This window comes from Cottoperca gobio, chromosome 4 (assembly GCF_900634415.1).
Source record: "Cottoperca gobio chromosome 4, fCotGob3.1, whole genome shotgun sequence".
NCBI classification, from domain to species: Eukaryota; Metazoa; Chordata; class Actinopteri; order Perciformes; family Bovichtidae; genus Cottoperca; species Cottoperca gobio.
Genome location: NC_041358.1, coordinates 11,214,614 through 11,241,088, shown reverse-complemented (window position 1 = coordinate 11,241,088; position 26,475 = coordinate 11,214,614). Strand labels below are relative to the sequence as shown.

Below are 26,475 nucleotides of genomic sequence, written 5' to 3'. Positions count from 1 at the left end.
TTTCTTTAGGCCTATGTATTACAAATAGGTAGTATTAATATAAGTATTATACTGTGCGTATATATTGTATATTACCCCCAAATATGACATAGGCTACAGTAGGCTATGTTCATGATATATTTTCATATACATTACGTTTGTTGTATTTATAATTCATAATATGTATATAGCTACATATGACTCTTACAAGTCAATGCAATTACGATTGCAGACTAAGTGTACTTTCTTATTACATTGCATTTATTTAATTTAAATTGTTATATTTCTCTTTCATTTCCTTTTTAGCCTGTCTTGTGGTGCTGTAACGTGTGAAAGTCCCTGCCTAGGGATTCATAATGTCTTGTCTTATCTTCTTATCTTATCAAATTATGGGCCGCTTTGCCAAGGCAAGCAGGTGCCACGCCCACAAACACTGAAACATGTTTTGCTGTCTTACTATTTGTGTACCGTGATGATCCTGTGTGGCCCTGTAATAACATTTGAATGTTAAAAAATGGTTTTGTGGATAGGGTTAGTACATTACATTACAATACAGCGATAAATCACACCCAGTTTCACAGTGTGTGTATGTGTGCGTAGAGGAAGGGAGGAGAGCCCCGGACAGACAGCGTGGCTGCAGTGCCGCAGCAAGACAACTTGTCCAGTCGACCAGCAGTTCGGCTGCTCATAACATCCTCAGCTGGAGCCCTTCTGACTGGACATTTTGGACATATTTTCTGTTACTGTACTCTTTACAACCCACAACACGAGTGGAGCTATTGTCTGTGTGGAGTAACGCCTACTGTCACGGATAGCTGGCCGAGAGGCTGACAGTGACAGACGGCAGATAACAGCCTGCTCTGCCCGGCGCCGGGAGCCACCAACCCGGCCGTTGGGGACTGGTGGGGTTGGCTAGCTGGAAGGCTAGCTAACTGGAATTAGCTGGAGAGATCCTCTCAGACCAGCATCCTCAAACACTTCGCTGCTCAACTCAACAGGGTGAGCTATCATGCTAAATTAGTCATATTTGTACATTTTAATAGACAAATGGTGGGAGTGTATTTACCAACAAGGGGATGACAGGCTCACCGTTAGCTAGTGAACAAGAGAGCTAGCTAACATTAACCATTCACAAACTGGTCATAACTTAGATATGTGGTAAACGGACATGGGCAGAGTGGTTGTCAACTGTATTTATTGTTTTATATTTATAAAACGATATAGAATATATATAGAAGATATATATATATATAGATATATATCTATATCTATATCTATATATCTATATCATTATGCTAAATCGAGAGATCACAGTGCTGGGCAGCTGTCATCTCTGAGCTGTCATTCCCAAAGACTCAACATTAGCCAACATGCTGCTGTTAGCCAGTGTGAATCTGCTGTTAAATGCACAGTGTGTGTGTGTGTGTGTGTGTGTGTGTGTGTGTGTGTGTGTGTGTGTGTGTGTGTGTGTGTGTGTGTGTGTGTGTGTGATGTTTGTGTTTTAATTTCCTCTCCTCCCAACATATATTTCTGTGACAGCATGAAGATGGATTGAAACATGAAGGGTGGAACTGTCCCATCATCAGAATAGGAAGGCGTCTTTCTTAGGTATGCTTCACAAAATATATTTTATATCTAATGTCTTCTTTCTTGTAACTGACAGTTGAAATGCCAAAGCTAATTTAATAGACTAAATGAAATAGAAAATTGATCACGGTTTCCAGTGTTTACTTAAACCCACTTTGTTGTGTATAATGTGGTGCAACCTGCCAAACCTTCTGTTAACCACTCATACATTATGTGTTGTAGAGACTGAGCATATGTTTGATCTTACCAACCGGTCACTGCTAGCCTACACAACTACTTGTGCAGTTGTGTTTCAGTATTCAAAGATAACTTGTGTCTATGCCAATGTTTCCCTATTCCCAACATCCTGTGTTTTGAGGAAGCTTCCTCTTTTGTCCTAAAGTGCTTAGCTGCATCCTGATCAGGGTCACAGATCGCAGAACTGCTTTCAATGGGGGCTTTGTTTTTGGGTTTTCCGTTTTAGCTTGTTTTTGTACATATTCAATGCTACCCTTTTGTAAATTAAATTTGCTGTTATCTTACTGGTTAACTATCAATTTCATGCATTTTTGATTCTGTCACAGCTCTAAACTTGAACTGAGTAGACAACTTTCTGTGAGTTGCAGAATCAATGTCTGAAGTTTGCTATCCATTTTTCAAATCACATTTTTTTTGCACATCATGTAGCCATCCATCCATCCTGGGTGCTTAACCAGGCCAGTTTTATATTTGCATCAGTGCAAGCAGAGCGGCCCATGCACCCAAATCCTTAGCAGCCTTCACCACTTTATAATCCGACCAAATTACTATTTAATTTTGGAGTAGTTTTTTATATCAATCAAGGTAATATGCAGAATTAAGAGTTGCCATTTCTGCATGTCAATTTAAAGACGGCCCCTATAGTTGTGTCAATCTCATCAATGATTGTTGCTATTTTTGGGGCCATTCTTCTGGCTCTGGCACAGGAAGGGGATCTTAATCATCCCTAAAAAATACTGATTGGCTTGGTTGCTTTTCCAACCAGGGAAACAGATGTCAGTGAGCACAACACGAGATCTATTGGAGTTACTGGAAAAATGTGAGATGTTGGTGGTGATTTACAGGCTAAAGTGCTCCAAAGCCAGAAAAGTGATTTACCAGCATGTCATGGATATGTCCTGTGAGTTCTTCCAAAAATATTTCCAAAGCTATCTTGCCAGGAGCCTTTGCCACTGCATATGATTTGGGAACTAGGGGCAATGTTTTGTCTAGACTCCTGGTAGACAGAGCTGCGTCATATGAAAGTAGAATTGGTATTTTAAAATAAGACAAGATATCAGAATCAGAATAATTTTATATTTCCAGGTTTTTACCTAGAAGGAATTTGCCGTGGTTAGTTGGTGCTAATCGTCAAAAATATAAAAAAATAACAATATAGACGGTAGACAATGTACAATATAGAATATAAGCATTACGTTAATGTAACGTGTAGAGTGGGGGAGGGAGAGACAGTGTCAGTGGGGGTCTCTGGCCTTGTTGATGGGAAGAAACTGTTCTTATGGCGTGAGGTTTTGGTCCTGATGGACCGCAGTCTCCTGCCAGATGGGAGCGACTCAAAACGTCTGTGTCCAGGGGTCTGCTACAATCTTACCTGCATGTGAGATTTACATTTTTTTTATCAATACATCTTAAGTGTTGTTCTTCGGTGATACAATGACCCTAACTTATTTGAGTGCTCTAGCAGTATGAAATTAAAATTAAGGGCTTCTACCTGCTTGGCCATTATATCCTTATGCCATATGCAAATGATTCTTCTTGCACAGAAAGTATCCACCACCCCATGTTGTTCCTATATAAATGCAGGCCTTATTTTCATAATGTTATAATACAAAGTCAAAGTGAGGAAACGCCAAGAAAGTACATGCCAGTATATTGCTGTTACAGGGTGTTTGTAGTTTATTATTAGTACGTTGCCTAACATATATTGATGTAAAGCTAATATAATGTATACAGCTAATAGAATCCAGACAGAGTATCTTCCACAATTGCAAGAACTATACTAATGAAGAAGAAGGGCATCAAAACACCAATGTAATGAATGAGAGATGGATATTGGCTTGATGAATGATTATTATAATAATATGTCTTGGTTTTCTTTTCATCCTGATGCATTTCTGAGAGCTGTTTATGGCTATAATTTGGCTGAAGGTTAAATTAAGACATGTTGTAATTTTCAAAGAGCCCACACAAACACATACTTTCCCATCACTGTGTCACAATCTGTTGCAGTTGAGTCACTGTTGTTTTTGTGTTCGAGTGTTAGACATGAGCAGTCTGTCTAAAATACTTGAGTCAATGAAGTCCCCTAAGACGCTGCTATTTCCTAGTACTCAATGACAGAGAATTAAATGAGCAAATGTCGACTGGCAGAAATACAGCTACAGCTAGTGAGCACTTGGCTCGTTTTTCTTTCTGAGAAATTCAAAAAGGAACGTTTCTTTGATACAGATACAGTACTGTACTCTGTGACATTAAATACATGTCTTTTTGTTTTGCTAGGTGTGCATCACTTAACATACATTTCAAATTGATGTCAGAATAATAATAATAGTAATAATAATAATAATAATAATAATAATAATAATAATAATAATAATAATAATAGTAATAATAATAATAATAATTATAATAATAATAATAATAATAATAAGACTTATGTTTCAAAAAACACAAAGTATAAATGACATGTAATAAAAGGTAGGCATATCACATATGACCTCTTTTGTGCAAAGACTCTCATTTTACTTCTTTAAATGAAAACACCTCGGCTAGCTAGTTTGAGAAGAAGCAGATGTTTAGAGAGAACTAACCTTTATTCCATCTCCCGTCACTACAAAGATCGTTCTCCATACATGAAAGGTTTTTGCTTTGTTGTGATTACCTGAAGAACCTTCTGTGCTCAAATTCCTTATCTGATAATCCGACTGAATTACCATTTAGTTCCTTTAATTCCTTTCAGATGTTGAAGACAACTCAGAGATGTGGGCAGTGATTCAGAGGTCTGCAACCAGTGTCGGGCCTCTCTAGCCTTAACACATGAACTCACATCCCAGAAACAACAAGAGGATTTTTATGTAGTTATTAAAGGTCTTCTATCATTTATAGTTTGTATCGGTGTGGATGTCTTGTATGGTTGGTAATCGGTTAGAATTTATTTAAATATTGATACTGCACGCTACGACTTGATTATTCGTGAAAGTGCTAAAGAGACATTCAGCTTTCTTAATGCGCAGATTTGAGAGGATGGCCTAAGAAGGCTTGTGATGAAGGTCTTTTGCTGGATTATCAGTTTTAGACACTTGACCTGGCTGGATTTCCACTTTTCTTTTGTGTTTTCATTTGTGCCAAGTGTTGAGTACTGTCAAGTACTGTTCAGCCAAAGAACCTATCGGAGAGAAGGGACTTTTTCAGATTAGACTGGATCTCAACAGGGTTTCTCTCGGGATTATGTCACGTGGTGATGGTGCTGATTTATCATCAGCAAATGCTATTCCAGACTGAAGTTTGACTTGTTGACAAATGGACTAGAGATTTTACAAGAGTACCCCCCAAATATAGGAGGAGACACTGGGCCAGTTGATCAAAACAAGCACTACGACTTGACCCCAACCCAATACTAAGCTCCACAGGGGAAGTATTTGTCTGTCTCAACCTTTTTTAGTGAATTGTTCAGTGTGGACATGCATTGTGGGTTTCTGTGATCACCCACTTAATGAGGGTCTAAAGTGATGAAATATGTCTGACCTGTAAGTGCAGCCTGTTGGTTACATTCACTTGAGTGACATAAACCATTAATGCTGTGCCGTCAGTCACTGTACTTGTGTTTAGTCTTGCTGCTGTGCGGTTGACTGAACATGCTTGTTCTCTTTAACTCAGTGAGCACAGCTGATCCTCAGCCACAGCGAGTAGGCAGGACCGCAGATTCACAGAGCAGTACAGACGACTCTCTTCAACTGAAATGAGCTCACGTTGAGCCAAAATAGATCCAATATGTCATTGTTGGACAACCTTTTTTAAACGAATATGCCAGATCTCAAAAACAGTTGTTAATTCAGCAAAACTGTGATTGCCTAATTGGGTCATTAAATGAATATTGTTTTAATAGAATAGTTTGATGGAGTGTTTAAAGTCACAGGCACATAAACAGTTGCTCAGTTGGCAACACTTTGGTGGTTTCATGTGTGTCAGTTGGTCAACCCAGCTACTATACAACTCTCTTAGTCTGCACAGACTCAATCAATCAAACTGCACTTTATTTATTTATTTTTTACATTAAGTCTCAAGACTTGGTCTTAAGTTGAACAGGTCTATCATCCTGTTTCTTTGCACTTTGATTGTCAGAATTAGCTTGAAAGTGTTGTTATCTTTCAGGTTGTGCTCTGCGGCTTAACTCTGTGACTGAGCTGGGAGACAGAGAGGAAGATGCCTCCCAGGCCGTCCTCAGGGGAGCTATGGGGCATCCACTTGATGCCTCCCAGGTATGTACACTTTCTGTTGTTTACACATGTCTCGACACTATGAGTTCCTGTTACTGCTTATGCATTTATTATATTATTTAGTCTTCAGTTATTGTTGTGAGAATGTCATTTTGCTTATATGTATTCTTTATTGGACGTTAAGAAATGCTTAACAGTGTGAAATGCCCAAAAAGGGCATGGTAAATAATGAACATATTATAATGCTTCCGAGTGTGTCTGCAGGATCCTGGTGGACTGCCTGCTGCCCAACGGGATGATTCTGACCCTGGAGTGTCTCCGTGAGGCCACGCTAATCACCATCAAACATGAGCTTTTCAAGGAGGCCAGGAAATATCCCCTCCATCACCTCCTACAGGAGGAGACGTCCTACATCTTTGTCAGTGTTACACAAGTAAGAGCTCTCTATCTCAAATGTAATATCTGGTAGGCAGAGGTGTCTATCTAAATGAGTAAACATAATGGAAATCTATTATTGAACTCCAGAAAATCTGTTTATATATAAGAACAGTAATTTGTCTGGAGCTGCTAGTAAAAAGAAATAGATCTCTGGAAGTAGTTCACATCTTGCTTGCCGCTCTACAAAACTAAAAACATGTTGGCTTTACAAAATGCTTCTTTGTGCTTAGAAACACACTGTTTCACTTTTCCAAAACATCCATTCAACACCTGCAGGAAGGCCGTCAGAAATTCACCAGCGGTTTACATGAAATAAAAAAGAAAAGAAAGTTTGGGTGGAATAGTTTGAACACAGTCTCTGTTTTTTTTCTTCTTGCCTGCAGGAAGCAGAGCGGGAGGAGTTTTATGATGAGACCCGTAGGCTGTGTGATCTCCGACTCTTCCAGCCCTTCCTCAAGGTCATTGAACCAGTTGGCAACAGAGAGGAAAAGATCCTCAACAGAGAGATTGGTGAGAGGTTTTTCATCCTCTGATAATATCCTTTTGTGTTATTACTGTATTTAGGTTATTACTCTTATTAGTTCAAACTTTAAAAAAAATTAAATATATAGTTTGGAACATGACTATCTCTATAACGGTCTCTTAACGGACCAGTGTCGGACACTTACTCTGCTTTCTATGTTGTCAGGTTTTGCCATTGGTATGCCTGTGTGTGAGTTTGACCTGGTGAAGGACCCGGAGGTTCAGGACTTCAGGAGAAACATCCTGAATGTTTGTAAAGACTCTGTGGAGCTGAGAGATGCCAGCGGGCCTCACAGTAGAGCGCTGTATGTTTACCCGCCCAACATAGAATCCACACAGGAACTTCCCAAACACTTCTATAGCAAGCTGGACAAAGGTAGGCAACATCTTTGTCAGTGCAGAATCTAACTGGTTTCACAGGAACATAGAAAAATAAGAAATAGAAAATGCATTTCTTTTTTTGTTGTTTGATCAAGCCTATTATTATTATTATTATTATTATTATTATTATTATTATTATTATTATTATTATTATTATTATTATTATTATTATTATTATTATTATTTTAGAGGAAATAAAACGCAACGAAAGCACTTAAAGATAACAGGGAGCAAGAAGTGAACATTTGAGCCTCCCATCAATACCTAATCGCTACTAGCCAGCCTTACCAATGGATAGGAACTACAGTAATGAGCAGGGCATTCATTGAATTGATTGAGGTGCTACTACTGTGAAGCTCAATACAATACCCAGATTAAAAGTGGGTGGTTATTGTTTCTGGGTTGCTGCTCGAGTAAAACTTGATTTATTGATTATTTCTTCTCAGCTTTTTGTTCTTTTTCTGTCCGTCTCTTCTTGTAGGTCAGATCATTGTTGTGATTTGGGTGATTGTTTCTCCGAACAACGACAAACAAAAGTATACACTGAAGATCAACCACGACTGTGTGCCTGAACAGGTGGGATGAACATGTACTAAAATGAAAAGACATTTGAATCCCCCATTTTTAGATTCAACATGAGGGAGTTAAAAGGTTGTCTAAGGCTGTCTGCGTGTATGTTGTCCTAAAGGTGATTGCAGAGGCCATTCGTAAGAAGACACGCAGCATGCTGCTGTCCCCAGAGCAGCTAAAGATGTGTGTTCAGGAATATCAGGGTAAATACATCCTCAAAGTTTGTGGCTGTGATGAGTACCTGCTGGAAAAGTACCCCATCAGCCAGTATAAGGTAAGAGTGTCCCCAGTTGATGAGAAATAATAATAAGAAAACATTACATTTGTGAAAACTTTAAATGACTTTAAAAAACGTGGGAAATGTTTTATTCAGGATGTAAAAAGTTTCTTTAGAATTGCAGTGATTATAATGAAAATACATTTTCAACATTGCTGGCTTGCAAGAATGAAGAGTTGGAATGACTTAGTGTCTTGGTTCAAAGAGAAGAAATAGAAAGCAAAGGTTTTGGGGCAGTCTGCACAGAAACCCGACTCTGTTCCTAAAGGGATCAGGCTGATCCAGGACTTTTTGAAACATCCGTATCAGGATATAGCCAAAGCCTGATCCCTTTCAGATCCTTTATTTATTGTACCAATTGTGGATAAGTAAAACAACCTTTCAAACTAATAAAACACTGGAACCATTTCCTCGTGCATGCACAGTGATGTGAGCCCATGCTCAAAGTCCACGTGAGCCAAATCAAAGTAGAAGATGCACAAAATCTTACTGTTTCCGCTCCAGTCGCTTGGCAGCTGCTGGAAAATGACCAACTGGTATCACTTGTTACACTTACGCACGCTGTAACTCTAGCAGTTCTGTGTACTTTGGTTCTAACCGTGCTCCTCTGCGTCATTCCCTCTCTCTGTGTCTCTCCCTCTAGTATATCCGTAGTTGCATCATGCTGGGCAGGCTGCCTAACCTGATGCTAATGGCTAAGGACAGCTTATACACTCAGTTGCCTACAGACAACTTTGTCATGCCGTCATACTCTCGACGCATCTCAACGGCAACATCCTATATGAATGGTGGCGAGGCAGCTGCCAAGTCGCTGTGGACCATCAACGGCACCCTGCGAATACGAATCCTATGTGCCACCTATGTTAACGTCAATATACGGGACATAGACAAGGTGGGGACGCACAGTGCTTATAGGAATATACCAGTGTCTGTGTTGATCAGTCAAATTAAACAACAGATCCTTGACTCTATTACTCTAGTCTGACATGGATAGTAAGAGAGGAGGAATTAGGAATGGTATCAATTGTATTTTTTGCAGATTAATGAATGAAGATTTGTTTTTGAGCAATATCAGTTGACTGTTATTATAGTTGCTCAAAGTGTCCCGTCTTCCAACTCCCTCACTTCCTGTGGTAACAAACAGTCATTGTCCAGGACTCCTGTGAACAGAGACCTTAAGGAAAGGAAGGGAGTGCTGGTAATGTTGGTGTGCTGTCAGGAATCGTTTGTGGAAATGTAATATCTTCAAGAAAGTGCCAGACTGCATGCCACTTCAGTATAATGCTCATTTGACATGACGGTTAATAGCGGTTACTCTAAACGCTATTAATGGTTTACTTCTGAGATAAGTTGTCCAACAGGCAAATCTCCCAAACATGTTATAGTGAAGATACATGACATCTTTTATTAATGTTTTTTATTCTTGTTGCATTTTGCTTCTCTTTTACATTTATAGATATATGTGAGAACAGGTATTTACCACGGAGGTGAACAGATGTGTGACAATGTCAACACGCAGAGAGTACCCTGCTCCAACCCGAGGTAATTGCCAATCCTTCTTTACAATACCTTTTCATTTGCTTCAGCAGCCCTTTAATGCAGGACTTTCAAATGATATGAATAACTTTATTCGTGAGGAGCTTTTTTTAAATATAGTTACAGAATGCGTAAATATACAATGTGACAGACGGTGATTATACAGTGAATAGTAAAACCAGATAAACTTAGATTAAATCAAATATTATAAATCCATTATGGTACCCAATAAAGGAAATCACTTCTACTTTAATTCACTTTCTCTTCTTTTTTTCACTGAGAAAGTTCTTTAGACAATTGACACTTTTAATTTACTGTAAGTGGTCTAATGCAGGAGGGTAACATTAACAGTTTAGTGCTGACTATAGTAACACTAAACTGCTGTATTACATTACTGGTAAACTCAAGTCAGGTCCACTCTACTGTCTATACGATAAAGGCCTGTTGGAACTTATTCAAATAATTTAGGCACTGAGGTATCTTTTGCTATGTGTTACTGTCTACATTTTGTTGCTGAACGTGTATGCAGTACTCAACCCTGTGTAATAGCAGCGTGAGGTGGCACAGCTGTCTTTAGGTCTTCCTTCTTGCTTGTTGCTTGCCCTGTAGGTCGATGTTTGAGATTGTTTCTGGTTCTTTTTGTTGGCCCCAGTCTCATAAATAATCTCTGTATCTCTTTCATTCTTTATTACAGGTGGAATGAATGGCTCACCTATGACATGTACATCCCTGACATACCCCGTGCCGCCAGACTCTGCCTCTCCATCTGCTCTGTCAAGGGCAGGAAGGGAGCCAAGGAGGTAGGAAAGAAAGCAGTGAAGGAAATGACTCCAAAGACAACTTGACAGGAAGTGGACATGCAAAAACAGGAAGGGTCTTACTAGGCCATTTGGATACAACTGTTCCATTTATTTCTAACAGTTACAGATTATAGACATAATAATTATGGAGAAGTAAAATCTACAGTCAACAACAAACACAACAAATATGAGCTCATGTTAGCCAAAGGCAACGAATACCTGGTCATACAAATACCAATAGCAGAATATGCTATATTGCAGAGAGCAGATGACCTCCATGTGTCTAAATCTTTAATTTAACACTGGCATACTAAGCCATCCTGAAGGGTCTTATATGTATATAGGGACCTCTTGTGTGTGTGTGTGTAGCATGTGCTGGTATTGTTATATGAACCTACCCTAGTCTATACGTCAGTCTGTCTTAGTATATGTGTCCAAGGTGAATGGGAGCTGTGGTATCGTCTTTGGCTCTGTTTAATTACTAATCAGCCATGAGGCACTGTGGTGAAAACATCAACAGAAACACCATCAGCAGAATGGACCTTTCCACTCATGTTAGAATACGTGGATGAGAATAAGCCACGTCGATGGCATGTTGTGAAACAGGCTTTTTGTTCTCGCTCCATCTCGTATCAAAGTATTTGAACTAAAGATTTTAACAATAGAAAGATGGAGTACTCCGATAATGCAAAATCAAAATTAGGGTTGAGAAATAAGCGATTTGATTCATTAAAATTCAAACTTAAAAAGGATGATGCTTTTATTGATTATCAAATACACAGTAAAAAGTGTCTGTACATTTGACTTTATATTTAGAAACCTTGTGGTGTAAAACAGTTGGAAGTGTGTCTGTGCTTTTGTGCATTGGGTCTGATACTCGTAACAGACACCCACACGGATTGATTTTTTCTTCCATCTCTCTCTGGTGGAAAAGCTGGAAGAGAGAGAGGCTTGTGTGTGTGCAAGTGTATCAATGAATGCCAGACATGGATATTGTAACAGACACCTGGGGTGAGCCTTATCCCGTAGCACGCCGAGGCTGAGGTCAGGTTAGCGGATGCTCTTTCATGCCCCACCTGATAAACACTTCTCTACCGCAGCCTTTTGTTCCAGCACTTACTATAAATAGGTGCATTTTGACTGGCTGTCTGCTTGTAACTCTGTCTCGCTCACCATGCTGCCCTTTGTCACCTAGTTCCATCGCTTCCCCTTTAGCGAAGTCTGAAGATCAGGATGTTATCCTAAACATTTCTTCAGGCTAACTTTGTAGCTTTGATAGAAGCAGTACTGCAGTTTAAAGATTGTTCCATAACTTTTGTATGAGGTGAAACATTCAGCAGTGGTACATAATGCCAAACCCTTATGACTTTACCGCCCATGTGCCATAATCAAGCACTCACAGTACATTTCAATTCAGGGTTTAATTTATGTTTTTATCTATAGCGAACTGGAATGGGACTCGGGGAGTGCAGACCTCCAGCAAGGCATGGACTCTAAAAAGAAGATGTGTTGTATTTTATTGCTCAGAGCGTTTAAACAACGAGTTTATATCTGTTTCCGAGTCGGTGTTCCAATTTGAATTTCACTTGAATCACGTGAATATTACGATTATTCCTACACCACTTGAATGCAGCACGAATGCCTTACCGTTGCAATGTTAACGAAAGTGAAACATAAATTGTGTATCCGCCCCGTGAATTGCATCCTCCAAAATGTAATGGGTTCTTCCTTGGCCCATGCCACACCCTTCCACCACGTAATCCTGTTGACAGACAAACAAACCAAACCGAAAACATAACCTCCTTGGCCGAGGTAATAACACACATTGCTGTCGTATACAGGACCACAAGACCAACACTGTGAAATAAACAGCATTTCTTTCATCTGCTTTCTGAGTTTGTGTTTTTAATGTGTCCTCAGAATAAGAAAACCTTAATGAGATTATATACTTCGACACTGCGAGTCCCAGAATATGTTTGTGTGAAAAGCCTCTTGACTCAGAATGATTCACCATCTGTGTTTGTGTCTTTTCCCATGAGCTTCTCACATTGGAGCTAATTAGATTGACAATCAGTGGGTCTCTCTTCTCTCTTCTCCTACTTCCCTGTCTCCCTGTAGGAGCACTGTCCACTAGCTTGGGGTAATATCAACTTGTTTGACTACACTCACACTTTGGTGGCCAACAAGATGGCTCTGAACCTGTGGCCTGTCCCTCATGGCCTTGAAGACCTTCTCAACCCCATCGGAGTCACTGGATCCAACCCTAATAAGGTATTCAAATTCAACATTATTTGTTACATATTCTTTTGCACTGGTGCTCCATGTCATAACTGGTTTCCATATTTAGTTGAGAGTTTTACTGTTTTGTGAAAAACTGTAATTTACACAATGAGATGATATTTTTCTAATCTCCGTTCATCCAGGAAACCCCATGTCTGGAGCTGGAGTTTGACCACTTTAGTAGTTTAGTCAAATACCCAGATATGAATGCAGTAGAGGATCATGCAAACTGGACCATCTCGAGGGAACTGGGGTTTAACTACAACCTCTCTGGACAGGTAATGACCTGCTGACCAGCTCCCAACCAGTGGTTTGGAAAGATGCAACAACACAGCGTATAGTTTTACGTTTTGAAACTTGAACACACACAAACAAAAGAGTCTGTTAAATGTACATCTCAAAGACAAAGTCGGGGGCTTGGAGGTGTGATGTTGCTTGAGCGTAAGAGGCCTGGGCCAAAACAGAGCACCACGGTGGAAGGGGTGTGTATATTTAGACAACCAAAATAATAGTGTTATTAGTATATTGTACTAATGACGGACATGTGAGTGTGAAATCATACATCAGTTGCAGCATCAAGAAACATAATGAAATGCATCTTTAGCTTCATGTTCTAACTCAAAAAAGCTGATTAATTTATGTAACAGAGCTCAAATACGCAATTAAAAAAGAAATATAGCGTGCACAAAGTTACTTAGAACAAATGAGGTAAGTTATTAATGAAGGTGCTTGAATTTCACCGCTCATTAGACCACTTTGTAGCGTGACATTGATTAATGAGGCCCTAATGTGAGGTGTGGTTGTGTCCTTGTTGAAGGTATTGCATGTAATGACACAAACTAAATTAGTAGTGATGGTAATGTGAACAGATATGTGTGTTGTGTTAGACACCACGTGCAATTATAGTCAGGTCTTATTACATCTTTTATATATATTTATATATATATATATATATATATATATATATATATATATATATATATATATATATACACACACACACACATACACACACACAGTATATATTATATGTGAGTGTTCCCTTTGATCGTAGAGTGAGATTGCATTAAAAATGATTGGCAACACTTGGTGCCAATTCGTAGGTTAAATGTATGAAACGATGCCAATGAATTTGACTTTAACTGAGTTGGCTGCAACACTTCTCACTTTCAACAGTATTTCATGACGGTGTAGGCGATTCCATCCTATCAGGTTTCTAGATGATGCGTGTCATGAGAGCCAGGACTGGTGTTTGGTTGGAGTTACTCTGCCATGCGAGAGGATGTGAACAGTGTGAGACGATGTGTTAAGTTATTCATGATGTGTGTCAAATGTGAGGAGTGCCCAACTCAATACGCGGTGTCAGGATGATCTCATCCGGTTAACTCCTGAGCAGAAAATAGATTGATCTTATCTCGCACTGAATTCAAATCTAAACGAACATCTTATTTATACAGATTATTATAGAAATCTGACTTGGTTTTTATGCTCTTGGCAAAGTGATGGCTAACAGAGAAGAATTGAAATGAAGGATTTGAGGGCATTGTAAGGGTTGTTCACAGCCTGAGCCTTACGCTCATGTCTTACGCCAAATGTCATATCGCGTTCCGATTGCGCTCTGCATTGGCCACAGTTTCAACGTTCACTGCAAACAGTTTTCTGTTATTCTGTAGCCACATTTCGAGACTGTTAGCTTGTTTTGATGACATTTTTCGTGTGTTCCGAGCATAAATACACAAATGCTGCTCATTTAGATGTGGAAACAGCTACTTGTTGGCTGTATTGAATGTGATAACCTTGTTTATCTTCTACACATTCTCTGCCATCACTCATTCTAGAGGTTTATATAGCCCACCTCACAGCACAGCTGTCAATCTGTATTTTTGTTTATTTTCTGACGATGTCACGATTGTAAAAATAATGATTTAATCTGCAGCTTGGTAATAACTGCTGGTCCAGACAGTTTTTTTGTGCTGTGATCAAGTGAATCATACTAGTTCCAGAAAATTATGTAAATGAGAACAACTCCATCAAGAATTTTTGGCTGCTTTCAAACACAAAGACAGAGATCAGAGAAAGCAGGAGGGGACAGAACGGAGGTTTAACAGGTCTTCCTCCTCCCATCCCTCGCTTTTCTCCTTTCTCTCTCTCACTAATTACAAACACGAAATACTAGTTGTGCCGTGTATCTGTGAAGATAAAGTCAGAAACCAAGGAATTGCATCATTAAAATTCATTTCAAGTCAACAGCCAGCGCAATACAGGCATCTAAATTAATTCACTAATTAATTTCATGCTTCAGAGACACAAGCTGCTCCTTTTGAAAAACACACCCAGATGATGTTTTGAACACATCTTCTCATTTTGCCGAGTATTAGCATAATGCCATACGCCAAGGTGTCCTGATGTATAAAAACATTGTCGATGTGAAGGAGGGCTGTGGTTATCTCGGGTCAGTGTATCTTATGGAAATGTCGTTAAACCTTTGACAACTGAGGCGGACATGGTTGAATAAATAAAAGTAAATTACGGGATTTAGTGCAAACACTCTATTTTTTAATGTGGTGTGTGTTTTCGGGTCCATCAGTTACCGTGTGATGCAAAAGAGCTGGACTGTTCCGTGTGGATTTATTCATGATGATGGCGTAATGTGGTGTATTAAGTAATTCCTTTATGTGTAACTTGAGTTGTTTGAGAAGCTTCCCCAACAGTAATGGGTCTTAATGGATTACACTTGTTAATGTTCCAAGCTATATTTGTTTCTCATAATGACTGCATAAATATCCAGACAGGCAAATATTTGTCAGACAAAGATACTGTGATGAAAAACAAAAACAAATAAAAATAAGCAACAAAGCAAACAACGCCAACGGCCAGCAGGTTGATTATGGTAGTGTTAGTAATAATGAAGTGTTTATATTTGTATTTTCTCTCTGTTGTGTTTTCAGAGCAACCGATCGGCCAGAGATCACGCCCTGACAGAGAGCGACACTGAGCAGATGAGACAGCTGAGTAACAGAGACCCTCTTTCAGAAATCACTGAGCAGGAGAAAGACTTCCTCTGGAGACACAGGTAACCACCCAACCAGCAAAAGTAACACTATACTACTTCTAGCACTTAAAGTACTACTTAATGTAGAACCAGCGGTTGAATAGACTCGTATGTAGCTGTACGTGAAACCAGATTGAATACAGGCTTATTGTTGTAGGTTAATACCTGAAACAGCTATTGTTGTTGCTTTTTTTTTTTATTGTTACACTTAAAGGTACAGTTCACCCCCAAATCAAAAATGCCTATTTTTCCTCTCACCTGTAGAGCTATTTATCAATCGAGATTGTTTTGGTTTGATTTGCCGAGCGTTGGAGCTATCGGCTGTAGAGATGTCTGCCTTCTCTCCAATATGATGGAACTACATGGCGCTCGGCTTGTGGCTTGTGCCAAAAAAAAACATTAGAAAAACTCAACAGTAATGTCTCTTTCAAGAAATCACGACCCGGTTACTGAAGAAAAGCTACCTTGTTTTGAGAAGTTTCATATCGAAACTTTTTTTTTTAGATGGATAGATAGAGATAGAAATATTAACGACGCACTCTTAGGCTGAGCTGTTAGAGCTTCTGGTCCGTGAGTAGATGCAGACTTTCTTCTGCTTGGTGATACAGTGGTAAAAGGAAACATTTATTTTGTATTTTAGGCTGAACTGCACGTTATAAAGAGCCTAAAAACATTTCTGTCATTAACTGTAACCACATTTTGCAGGCTGACTTCTCTACTCCACGTAGACATGTTTATTAAACTGGGACAGTAGTTATCCCCTGTCTTTTTCTCTACCAGGCACTACTGCGTGAACATCCCTGAGATCCTTCCCAAGATCCTTCTCGCTGTCAAATGGAACTCCAGAGATGAAGTAGCACAGGTAATACCATGCCATTTCATACCTGCTCACTAAATAAACACTACTTGACCTGTGTCTGACAAACGAGTTAAAGGAAGATCAAATTGGATTTTGAAAACTAGAAATAGAAAAAACGTAGTAAATGCAAAGCATGTTGCAGTAAATATTTATTCCATCTGCTCCATGTTTGACCTCTCATATCAACTTGTGAGGAAAGGACTCCTGTTTTTGTTTTTAAGCTTCAATGTATACTTCCTATACTTATCCTAACACACATACACTGTACATAGCATGATTAATAATGCATGTTTCTTTGTGTATCTTTTCCAGATGTACTGTCTGTTAAAGGAATGGCCGTCTACCCGTCCTGAGCAGGCCATGGAGCTGTTGGACTGTAACTATCCAGACCCCATGGTCAGGCACTTTGCTGTACGCTGCCTTGACAAATACCTGACTGATGACAAACTGTCCCAATACCTCATCCAGCTTGTACAGGTGGGTCTAACAGAGAGTCCCTGCTATTGAAATCAAGGAACTACATTTGACAAAAGAACGTGTTAAAAAGGAACTTACATTAAGGAACTAAGAGTACTATGACTCAGGTGGACTGGACCGTTCTTCAGCCCGAGTGTCCTTGTCAGCCAGAGTTATGTCTGTTAGAAAAGAAGCTGTTATTTTATATTTTGATACTCCATGGTAAGAGACTTTATGGAGTTTGAAATGACTAATCCGAACCTCCTGTTTGAATCTCCTTCCTCTCTCGTCTCCTGTTCTAGGTATTAAAATATGAGCAGTATCTTGACAATCCCCTGGCCCGTTTCCTCCTGAAGAAGGCCCTGACCAATCAAAGGATAGGTCATTTCTTCTTCTGGCATCTCAAGTGAGTCACCATCCAGATTGCTTTTTCTTCATGTTTATGTACCTTCCCTTCTATGTCTCTTTCTCGAAAAAGCTAAAAATTCATCTCGCCTCCCCACTTCCCACTCCCTTCTCTTTGTGCCTTCCTCACAGGTCAGAAATGCACAACAAAACAGTGAGCCAGAGGTTTGGGCTGCTGCTAGAGGCTTACTGCAGGGCGTGTGGCATGTACCTCAAACACCTGAGTAGGCAGGTGGAGGCCATGGAGAAGCTCATTAACCTCACTGACATCCTTAAGCAGGAGAAGAAGGATGAGACACAGAAGGTAAGGAGAGCGGCAGCACACACACACACACACACACACACACACACACACATGTGTACACTCACACAAAGAAACATGGGATTTCAATGTTTAAAGTTTTACATGTTTGTTTTATAAAATACATTATGTGGGGATGTTGGCATTTGTCTTGATTGTACAAACAATGGCCTTCATTTTTCATCACAATTCAAAGTTTGTCAAATTACAATCTGCGCTCCAGAAACATCATGTTGGCTTATAAGTACAACACAAAATATGCATGCCACAGAAAAATACAACATTTATTTATATTGTTGTCACAACTCGTAATGTGTAACATACACATACTTCACAAATGCTTCTATGTGGAAATGCACGTCTGCGTGTGTGTTGTGAAGGTCCAGATGCGGTTTCTTGTGGACCAGATGAAGAGACCGGACTACATGGATGCTCTGCAGAACTACACCTCTCCTCTCAACCCAGCACACCAACTGGGAAACCTGAGGTTAGAAGCAGAAGTGTGTGTGTGTGTGTGTGTGTGTGTGTGTGTGTGTGTGTGTGTGTGTGTGTGACTTGACATTGTTTAATAACTTAAATATATGCACAGGTTAGATGAATGCAGGATCATGTCGTCAGCAAAGAGACCATTGTGGCTGAACTGGGAGAATCCTGACATCATGTCCGAGCTGCTCTTTCAGAACAATGAGATCATCTTCAAAAATGGAGACGGTAACACACACACACACACACACACACACACACAAAGGTCATAGAAATGTTACCTAATGTTTCATTGCCAAATAAATTCTGATACTTGCCTTTGATGATAAGCCTGAGTACTGAGGATCATGGGAAGCATGAGGTATTGTTAGCGCTTTTGACTCAAACATGATCACATGATACCCATAAACCCGCAACTGTTGCAAAGATGTGTGCAACAACATAAACTTTAACATACCGAAAGGTTTTTGTCTTTTTTCACACCATTAAAACAAACTCTGAAATCTTTAGCTCAGTTCGCACGGGAAGACCAGTTCACTCCTCCTGATAGCATATTTCCAAGGCCCAACCCTAACAGTGCTGTTTACAGGCTGCAGAGCATCTTGGTAATAGTTGTCTACTATAAACAAACTACCTGTCAATTATTCTATGTATGTTGTGTAAGGATTTACCAAATTCCTCTTTCATTAATGTCACAGTCATCGGGATAGCGGAAGAATTGCTCATATGGTCTTACATTTCATTCCGAGTGTCATTAAAAAAGATTTATATCTAACTTGCCTGAAGCTGAAGGAACCCTGTAACCGTAACTGCCTTCATTGTGTGTGTCTGTGTCGTAGACTTGCGGCAGGATATGCTGACGTTGCAGATTATTAAAATCATGGAGAATATTTGGCAGAATCAGGGGCTGGACCTACGGTACTATCCCTCTCCTGTTATCACAATCTCTATTTATTTCTCTTTCTCTCTGTGTCTTTGTGCTTAAATTGATTTATTCTCCAACTCTTTCCTGCCTCAATGCATGTGGCTAAGAAAATCTGTTCTCGTGTGTCTCCAGGATGCTTCCCTATGGCTGTCTGTCATTAGGAGACTGTGTGGGTCTCATTGAGGTGGTTCGCAGCTCCCACACCATCATGCAGATTCAGTGTAAAGGAGGCTTGAAAGGAGCCCTGCAGTTCAACTCAAACACTCTGCATCAGTGGCTCAAGGACAAGAACAAGGGCGAGATGTGAGTTCCTCTCTTTACAACATCTTGGCATCATTAGACAGCACTATAGAACACGTATAGAAGACTGGTTCTTTTAAGTAACCCGGTTCGTGTCCTTTACCAGCCAGTAGTGAACCAGCTCATAAAAGATGTGTGCGAGTTGTAGGTTTGCGACGTTCCCATTTCGACTTCTGTCTGAATTGGATTTCGTTCTCAGGCTCAGAGGGTGCTCGCTGGACGAGAGTCTGGAGCTGCGGCCCTCAGAAGTTAACCTGGCTCTTAAGCACAACTGCGCGTGCACAGAAGCCGCACTTGCGAATCGAACTTGTTCCTCTTTCAGAGTCTTTCAAAAAGAACGATTTGTTTGTGAAGCTAACATCACGTGTGTGTGTGTGTGTGTGTGTGTGTGTGTGTGTGTGTGTGTGTGTGCAGGTATGACATGGCTGTGGATCTGTTCACGAGGTCCTGTGCTGGCTACTGTGTAGCTACATTTATCCTTGGGATAGGAGACAGACACAACAGCAACATAATGGTCAAAGATGATGGACAGGTAACTTGTGTATGATAATAACGTAATGACACGTAATGACCAACTTGCACGTTGTTTCGATCCTAGTCAGATCTTAGTAAATTTAAAATTAGATTTGATAACATAATTAAGTACGCTGCTTTGTCTAGCCTGACTCATGGAGGTTATTTTCCTTTTTTAAATGTTTAATTCATTAAAATAACTTGATGTTGGTGTCGATGCCTTGTGTTACCGGGTGAACAGTACGTACACTTTACTTTAGAGTGTGTTTACTTGTTAGAGAGAGTTACTAAACTTCAGCTTCCTGCTTTCTTCTTTGTCTTTCCCCCCACCCCCCAAGTTGTTTCATATAGATTTTGGCCATTTCCTGGATCATAAGAAGAAGAAATTTGGCTACAAGAGAGAGCGTGTGCCCTTTGTACTGACGCAAGACTTCCTCATCGTCATCAGCAAGGGATCCCAAGAGTGTGCAAAGACCAAAGAGTTTGAGAGGTATTGCAGCATCGTACCTCTTCTTTTCTCTCATCTTCTTTTTATTCTGATCTGCTACTTGCGACTAATATCAGTCAGTCTGTTGGTTTGTTGGCTGGACGACCCACAAAACTTGGCTCTGGTTGTCCTATCGTAAAATACTGCCACAAAAAAAAGGTTTGCTACAGCTGTGCTCATCTCTAACTGGGTTTAAAGATGGTTGTTACCCTTGTAGTCAAACAATAATGTTTATATATCTGTAAGTTTCCACCTAACTTGCCAACTGACTGAACCATGATGGCTCTTTAAGAACTCATCCACTCACTGCCTTATTACATAAGAAACATGTATCTCGTCTAGCAGGCAATTTTCTCTCACTTTAATTTTGACACAATTATACAATCAAAACAATACTTGCAACCGATGCGTGAGCCCTGTAGGAGTGGGGACTTGAGAGGGACAATCGTTTGTGAAACAGCGTGCTGTCACAGAAAGTAACGATCGCAGCCATTTAATCTTCTTCACATGGGTCCCGACCGGAAATCTAAAAGACACGGTCACCTGGCTTGGGGTGGTTGTAGTAGCCCAACACTGAGCTTCGTTTGTGTTTTCCTTTTTCTCTCGTTGTCGTTGCTCCGACTTGTTTTGTTTGTCTTTCTCACATTGGTTTTTCCGTCTCCCTCCAGGTTCCAGGAGATGTGTTACAAAGCCTACCTGGCCATCCGGCAGCATGCTAACCTCTTCATCAACCTGTTCTCCATGATGCTGGGCTCCGGCATGCCTGAGCTGCAGTCATTTGATGACATTGCCTACATCAGGAAGACGCTGGCCTTGGAGAAAAGCGAACAGGTAATAAAGCTTTTCTCTGAACTCGTATCCATTCTGTCCTGATCTCATTTTAAAGTCTCAAATGTGACTTTCTTCTAAATGAATGCATCTTCTTATTTATCTATTTAATTTGTTTCTGCTTTGAGCAGGAGGCGTTGGACTACTTCATGAAACAGATGAACGACGCTCACCATGGAGGATGGACCACCAAGATGGACTGGATATTCCACACAATTAGACAGCATGCACTAAACTGATCTCCTGCACACAAACAAAACAATCACCAGTCCCACCATGGAGTAACATCTCACTAACGATGGAGGTTTTCACCAGTACCATTTCTGTTTCTCTAAACAAGGTTCCTGGGTTTTTATTGCATAATCATCTGCCTTTCTCCTCCACTCTACAAGAGAGCGTTGTCTTCATGTCCTGGTGAAGATCTGCCCTACCTGGCCGATGCTTGTATCCTTGGCTACTATCCGTCTTCTGTCCCCCCCCCCCCCCCATCAGGAACACACTGGGAAACAAAGGACATTTTACCTCTTACCCTGCTCTTGCTGGAAAAATTGGACACAACAGCTTAAAGAAGATGTATCCCCCAATCTTACTGTTCCTTCCCAGAAAGGAGTTTATTTAATTTTATAAATCTTATCACTGCTGATGCAGGCACAAAGAACATAACATGTGTTCCTCAAATGTGTTGCACAGTGCAGGATTACTGAAGTATGGGGGCTTCTATGATGACTCATGTGTGGTGAAGTTGCCCCCCCCTGAGCTGATTTGGTGTCAGCTTTCCCACCTTTTAACCCTTTTGTGAGGACATTTCAAAGCTCAGAAACTACAGAAGAGCCTCCGGGTGGTTTTGCACAGCTCTACAGTCTCCCGCGGCCTCAGTGAGAAAGCCCTCCACCCTTGGGAACATTTGTCGGTGGTGCCGCTTTAGACTCTTGCATAAACTTCAGGGTGATGATGCCTCTCCGTCAAAACACAGCACTTAGAAATATCAGAATAATATACAGATTTATTATGACTTTTTACATTTATTTATGTATTGATAGTTTCTTTCAGTTTTTACACAGGCAGAACTCGACTCTCCAGAAACACACCGTTAGTTCAGTAAATATATTCGGGAGTTTGTTTTGGAAATTGTGTATTTGTGCTTCCTCCTTCTGACCACCACGAGTTCGACAGCTTTCCCATTTTTTTTCCATTACAGAGTTTTGCTCATGTTCGTATTCAGACTGCTGATGCCCTTTCTGCCGCCGTCACTTTTAAGTTAAACATTAGATTTGACTTTGTCCGTAGTAGCCCAATTTGTGTGGCTACTTTGCAATTTGTAAAAATGTATTTGTTGGGGAATTCAAATTGGTAATGAATGAAAGTGCCAGTCTCACATTTTATGAATAATGGGAGCTATTTTGAGCCTCCGGTTGTCTGTCCTGTTGGCGAGCAGAAGCCCGGGGGAATGTTACGTCTTCCTGTTGATAAGATGCCTTGGCGTCACAGCACAATACTGCACATTGCTAAGCCCGACAGACTCTGCCTAAACACTTGTAGTAAGCAAACCATGACTGCACTATTAACATGAAAAGCTAGATTTGACCTTTGTTGTGTATAATTTTTTTTATTTCTAACCTCGTGAGGTGGATGGTCTAGTCATTAAAATGTCAGCTTACGCACACAGTAACAGTTAACTTGTGTTTATCACACATTTGGTGGACATTTTTATTCAGAACATCTTCCTCTGAGCCCATAATAACCCTGGCAGTATGTGAGCCATGCTCTTTATGTTTGAAGCTTACATTTAACATATTTTTCCCAACACAAACATTTGAGCATGTCGCTTATTCAACATTTTAAAGTCACAGGAAAATGGCCGTTAAAGTGTCTTTAGTGAAAGAGTGCGTGTGGGTGAGATTTAGTCACTATGGGGATTTACTCTAAAGTAGGCATATAGAGTGAGAGAGAGCAGCTGAGGACTGTTGGTTTCCACCCACACCTCCCTCTCCTGTCGGGTCTGTACGCAGAGGACGAGGGCGAACTATTCAACGAGACTTCAGCGACATTCTTTGGACATGTTAACAAAGTTTTGGCCAACTGATGTCAAAACACACACACACCTCCTACTATTATATCCCTTTAGTAGCTAGTATGAGCCACTAGCTAACGGTCAAGTGCGGTTTTACTTCATTGGAAGACAAAAAGGGAAGAATTAAAACCACAATTATCAGACGGGCGCAGGATTACAGCTTGGAAATGGATTTTTGTTTCATTGTCTTTAAAAAGTCACCTTGTGTTTTGAGATTGATAGATAGATAGATTGATTGATACTTTATTAATCCCGAGGGAAATTTAGGTTAGATTGGTATTTAAAAAAAAGATATTGTTATAAAAGGCATTTTTTAACGATAAAAAGTGAACCCTGAGTGACGGTAACCTTAACGGCTTTGTCAGGTGAATTGAGAACTTCTCGTACGGTGTGTGTTGAGCAGAGAACGCAGTATTTCACAGAAAAACGTGGCTCAGAGCAGCGTCACGAACCCCCGACGCCTTCGTAATGTACCTAGAAAGACATGCTGTTCAATTTGCTCGTAGCTAAATTATTATCTACTAGTAGGAAACGCAATCTGCCAGTGGAAAAGAAAGTCTGCATTTAACTGTTGATTGTATTGAAAAGCCAAAATGGTCTGATGTGGCGCACATGTGTGTTGCCATATTATCGCAGCATTAATGGCTAGAATGTATTGAATTGCTAAAATATGTGCACTCTTTTTATGTTTTTGCATCATATATGGTTTCTTTCTAATGTGTCAGATGCAGTGCCACTAAACATACAATAGGTTATCAGAGAGAGAGAGCGCTCTTCTCTGCTATTATGTGCCAAATCAGGCATCACTGAGGCCTGTGTAAGCTAAAGCTGGAATTAAGGAAGGCGTATCGGTTTCAGACTTCAAAAACAAAACAATAAAAGGTTGATTGCACTTAAAAATAGCCTTTTTGTCCAATAGGACTCTGTAAGAAGAATGTTAGCCTAGTATGCATGTTCCTCAATCAGGATAACCAGTATGTACACTTTGAATAGAGTTACAGTCACACTGCTTTTTTCTATCGTGGGCTTCACATGTGACAGCCTGCAGTGTTGTTATAATTAATATCCTTTCCCATGTATCCTCCAAATCATTTGTGTGTTTGTGTGCGTTCATTGTCTTTCTGTACAGGTTGCAGAGCTTCATTGGCAGGCCCCAATGAAAACCCACACTGTATGTGTGTGTGTGTGTGTGTAGCTTCTGTGTGTGTGTGCGATGACACTGAACTGTTGAAGCGCTGGTGTCTCTAAATGTTTTGTAAGCCTCTTTTTTTTTTTTTTTTTCTCCACTGGCTGGTCTGTGCCAGAGAAGTTTTTCCATTGTTTGTAAGGAGACATGAACGAGAGGGAACTTTTTCCATATAAATGATTTACTTGAAATGTCACGAATCAGAACCACCGCCGTATTTTGTTTGTTTTGTGTGTGTGTGTGTGTGTGTGTGTGTGTGTGTGTGTGTGTACAGGCTGTTTGTTATGTTACTGTGCAGTGAATGTTATTGATGCCACAGTGAAGACACAAATACTTCTGGAACTAATGAAAGTTGTACTTTAGTCCACATTTCTAAGATCAGGTGCAGTGAAGAACTATGACAAAGTATTTTACAGGATTTAATAATCTTTTTAGATTTTCATATTCAGCTTCAAAATCATGAGAATTACACCCAGCAGCTAAGTGATAGTTCTCATTTCTTTTTAGAGCTTGATTGTTTGTTTGAAAGCTCTTTTTGTCCCCCACGTTGGCACTGAAGTGGAGCAGGGTTTCTCCAATATAGTTGCACTAGTGTTTCCTCCTATGAGTGAAGACTTTGGTCCCTTTTAACTGTCAACAATATCAAACGACAACAAAAAACACAGGCCCATACACATAAATCTGTCTGACTGTATGGATCGACAATCTGCATAATGATACATAATTACACACCTGCTGTTTCACTAAGTAAAGTGAAGTTGGACATGGCTGATCTCCTCTAAGCTCAGTGTGCATGCACAGAAATGCGATTAGAGTTTCTGTGGAATTTACCAGGAGGGAAATCTTATTTGCATTCATCCGCTCTTCAGTTTGCCCCTGCGAATACAATCATGATCAGTTATGAGGAACAGTAGACGTAATAACACAAACACCCAGATATATATTATATTATTATTATTATTATCCATGCAGTAAGTACTGCTTTTGTGAAGTCTATCATTGTTTTTGATGAGTCTTTATTCAAAAGGTGTTCCTGTGACTGTTGGTTTCCATGATGGACAGGTGTTCATGTTATTGTGTCCACCACCTGTATGAATACGCACACAGATATTTATTGATACGGCCGCAGATCTTCATCAGTGTTTGTTTCTGTAAACGCAGTTAAAAAAAACAACTTTTGGGTGGGATTCAAGCTGTCCAGGGTTTTAAACTCTTATACTTCAAAGAGCAAATATGAGTAATCAATAAGACTTCCTAGAGTCCTAAATGTTAAAGGGAAATATTGACAAAATGTTCTGTGGCTTCATGTTCTTTTCTGTATGCAGTGCTCTAAACAACATGATAGTGTGTCGCCAATATGTTCCCTCAACAGACCGTGCTGTCAGAACCTTAACCTCCACCATGAATGAATGTACAGCGGGCCCATGTATTGTTTTTCACAGCCCACCTGCATGAGATTGGGTAAAGATGAATATTCTTCTTCTTTCTACATTGTTTGTTTGTCGTTTGTTTATTTAGTCTGCTAAGCAGCCATACAGATGTTTAGAAATGAATGCCTTAAGTTTCATGATCACAATAACCGGCGTCTTTTTATTTATAAATGTATATTGTATTTCATTTCGGCTCACAGAGTAAAGGTTTGTACCCTGACCGACCGACTGGTCATCTGAGTGTTCTGTGAAGATGTACAAATAAATTTGTTAAACATTTACCCGGCCGTGTTTGCGCTTGCACTTTCTCCTCTTGCAATTTCACTGTACAAAAGGCCTCTTTACAAAATCTTAC

General features: G+C 40.0%; 1 protein-coding gene across 1 annotated transcript; it reads left to right on the top strand.

The window, feature by feature from the left end:
* Positions 1 to 635: 635 nt before the first annotated feature.
* On the top strand, positions 636 to 26,401 carry LOC115006815 (phosphatidylinositol 4,5-bisphosphate 3-kinase catalytic subunit alpha isoform-like). Its single transcript, XM_029429349.1, has 26 exons — positions 636 to 978; positions 1,519 to 1,587; positions 5,956 to 6,062; positions 6,285 to 6,453; positions 6,842 to 6,968; positions 7,147 to 7,356; positions 7,843 to 7,937; positions 8,050 to 8,205; positions 8,852 to 9,100; positions 9,665 to 9,750; positions 10,439 to 10,544; positions 12,663 to 12,815; positions 12,968 to 13,102; positions 15,773 to 15,897; positions 16,657 to 16,738; positions 17,048 to 17,212; positions 17,494 to 17,597; positions 17,729 to 17,900; positions 18,278 to 18,384; positions 18,487 to 18,608; positions 19,220 to 19,298; positions 19,438 to 19,608; positions 20,020 to 20,137; positions 20,457 to 20,608; positions 21,274 to 21,436; positions 21,565 to 26,401. Exons 3-26 carry the CDS (start codon positions 6,007 to 6,009, stop codon positions 21,670 to 21,672), a joined length of 3,210 nt encoding a protein of 1,069 aa, XP_029285209.1. The 5' UTR covers positions 636 to 978; positions 1,519 to 1,587; positions 5,956 to 6,006; the 3' UTR covers positions 21,673 to 26,401.
* Positions 26,402 to 26,475: the final 74 nt, after the last annotated feature.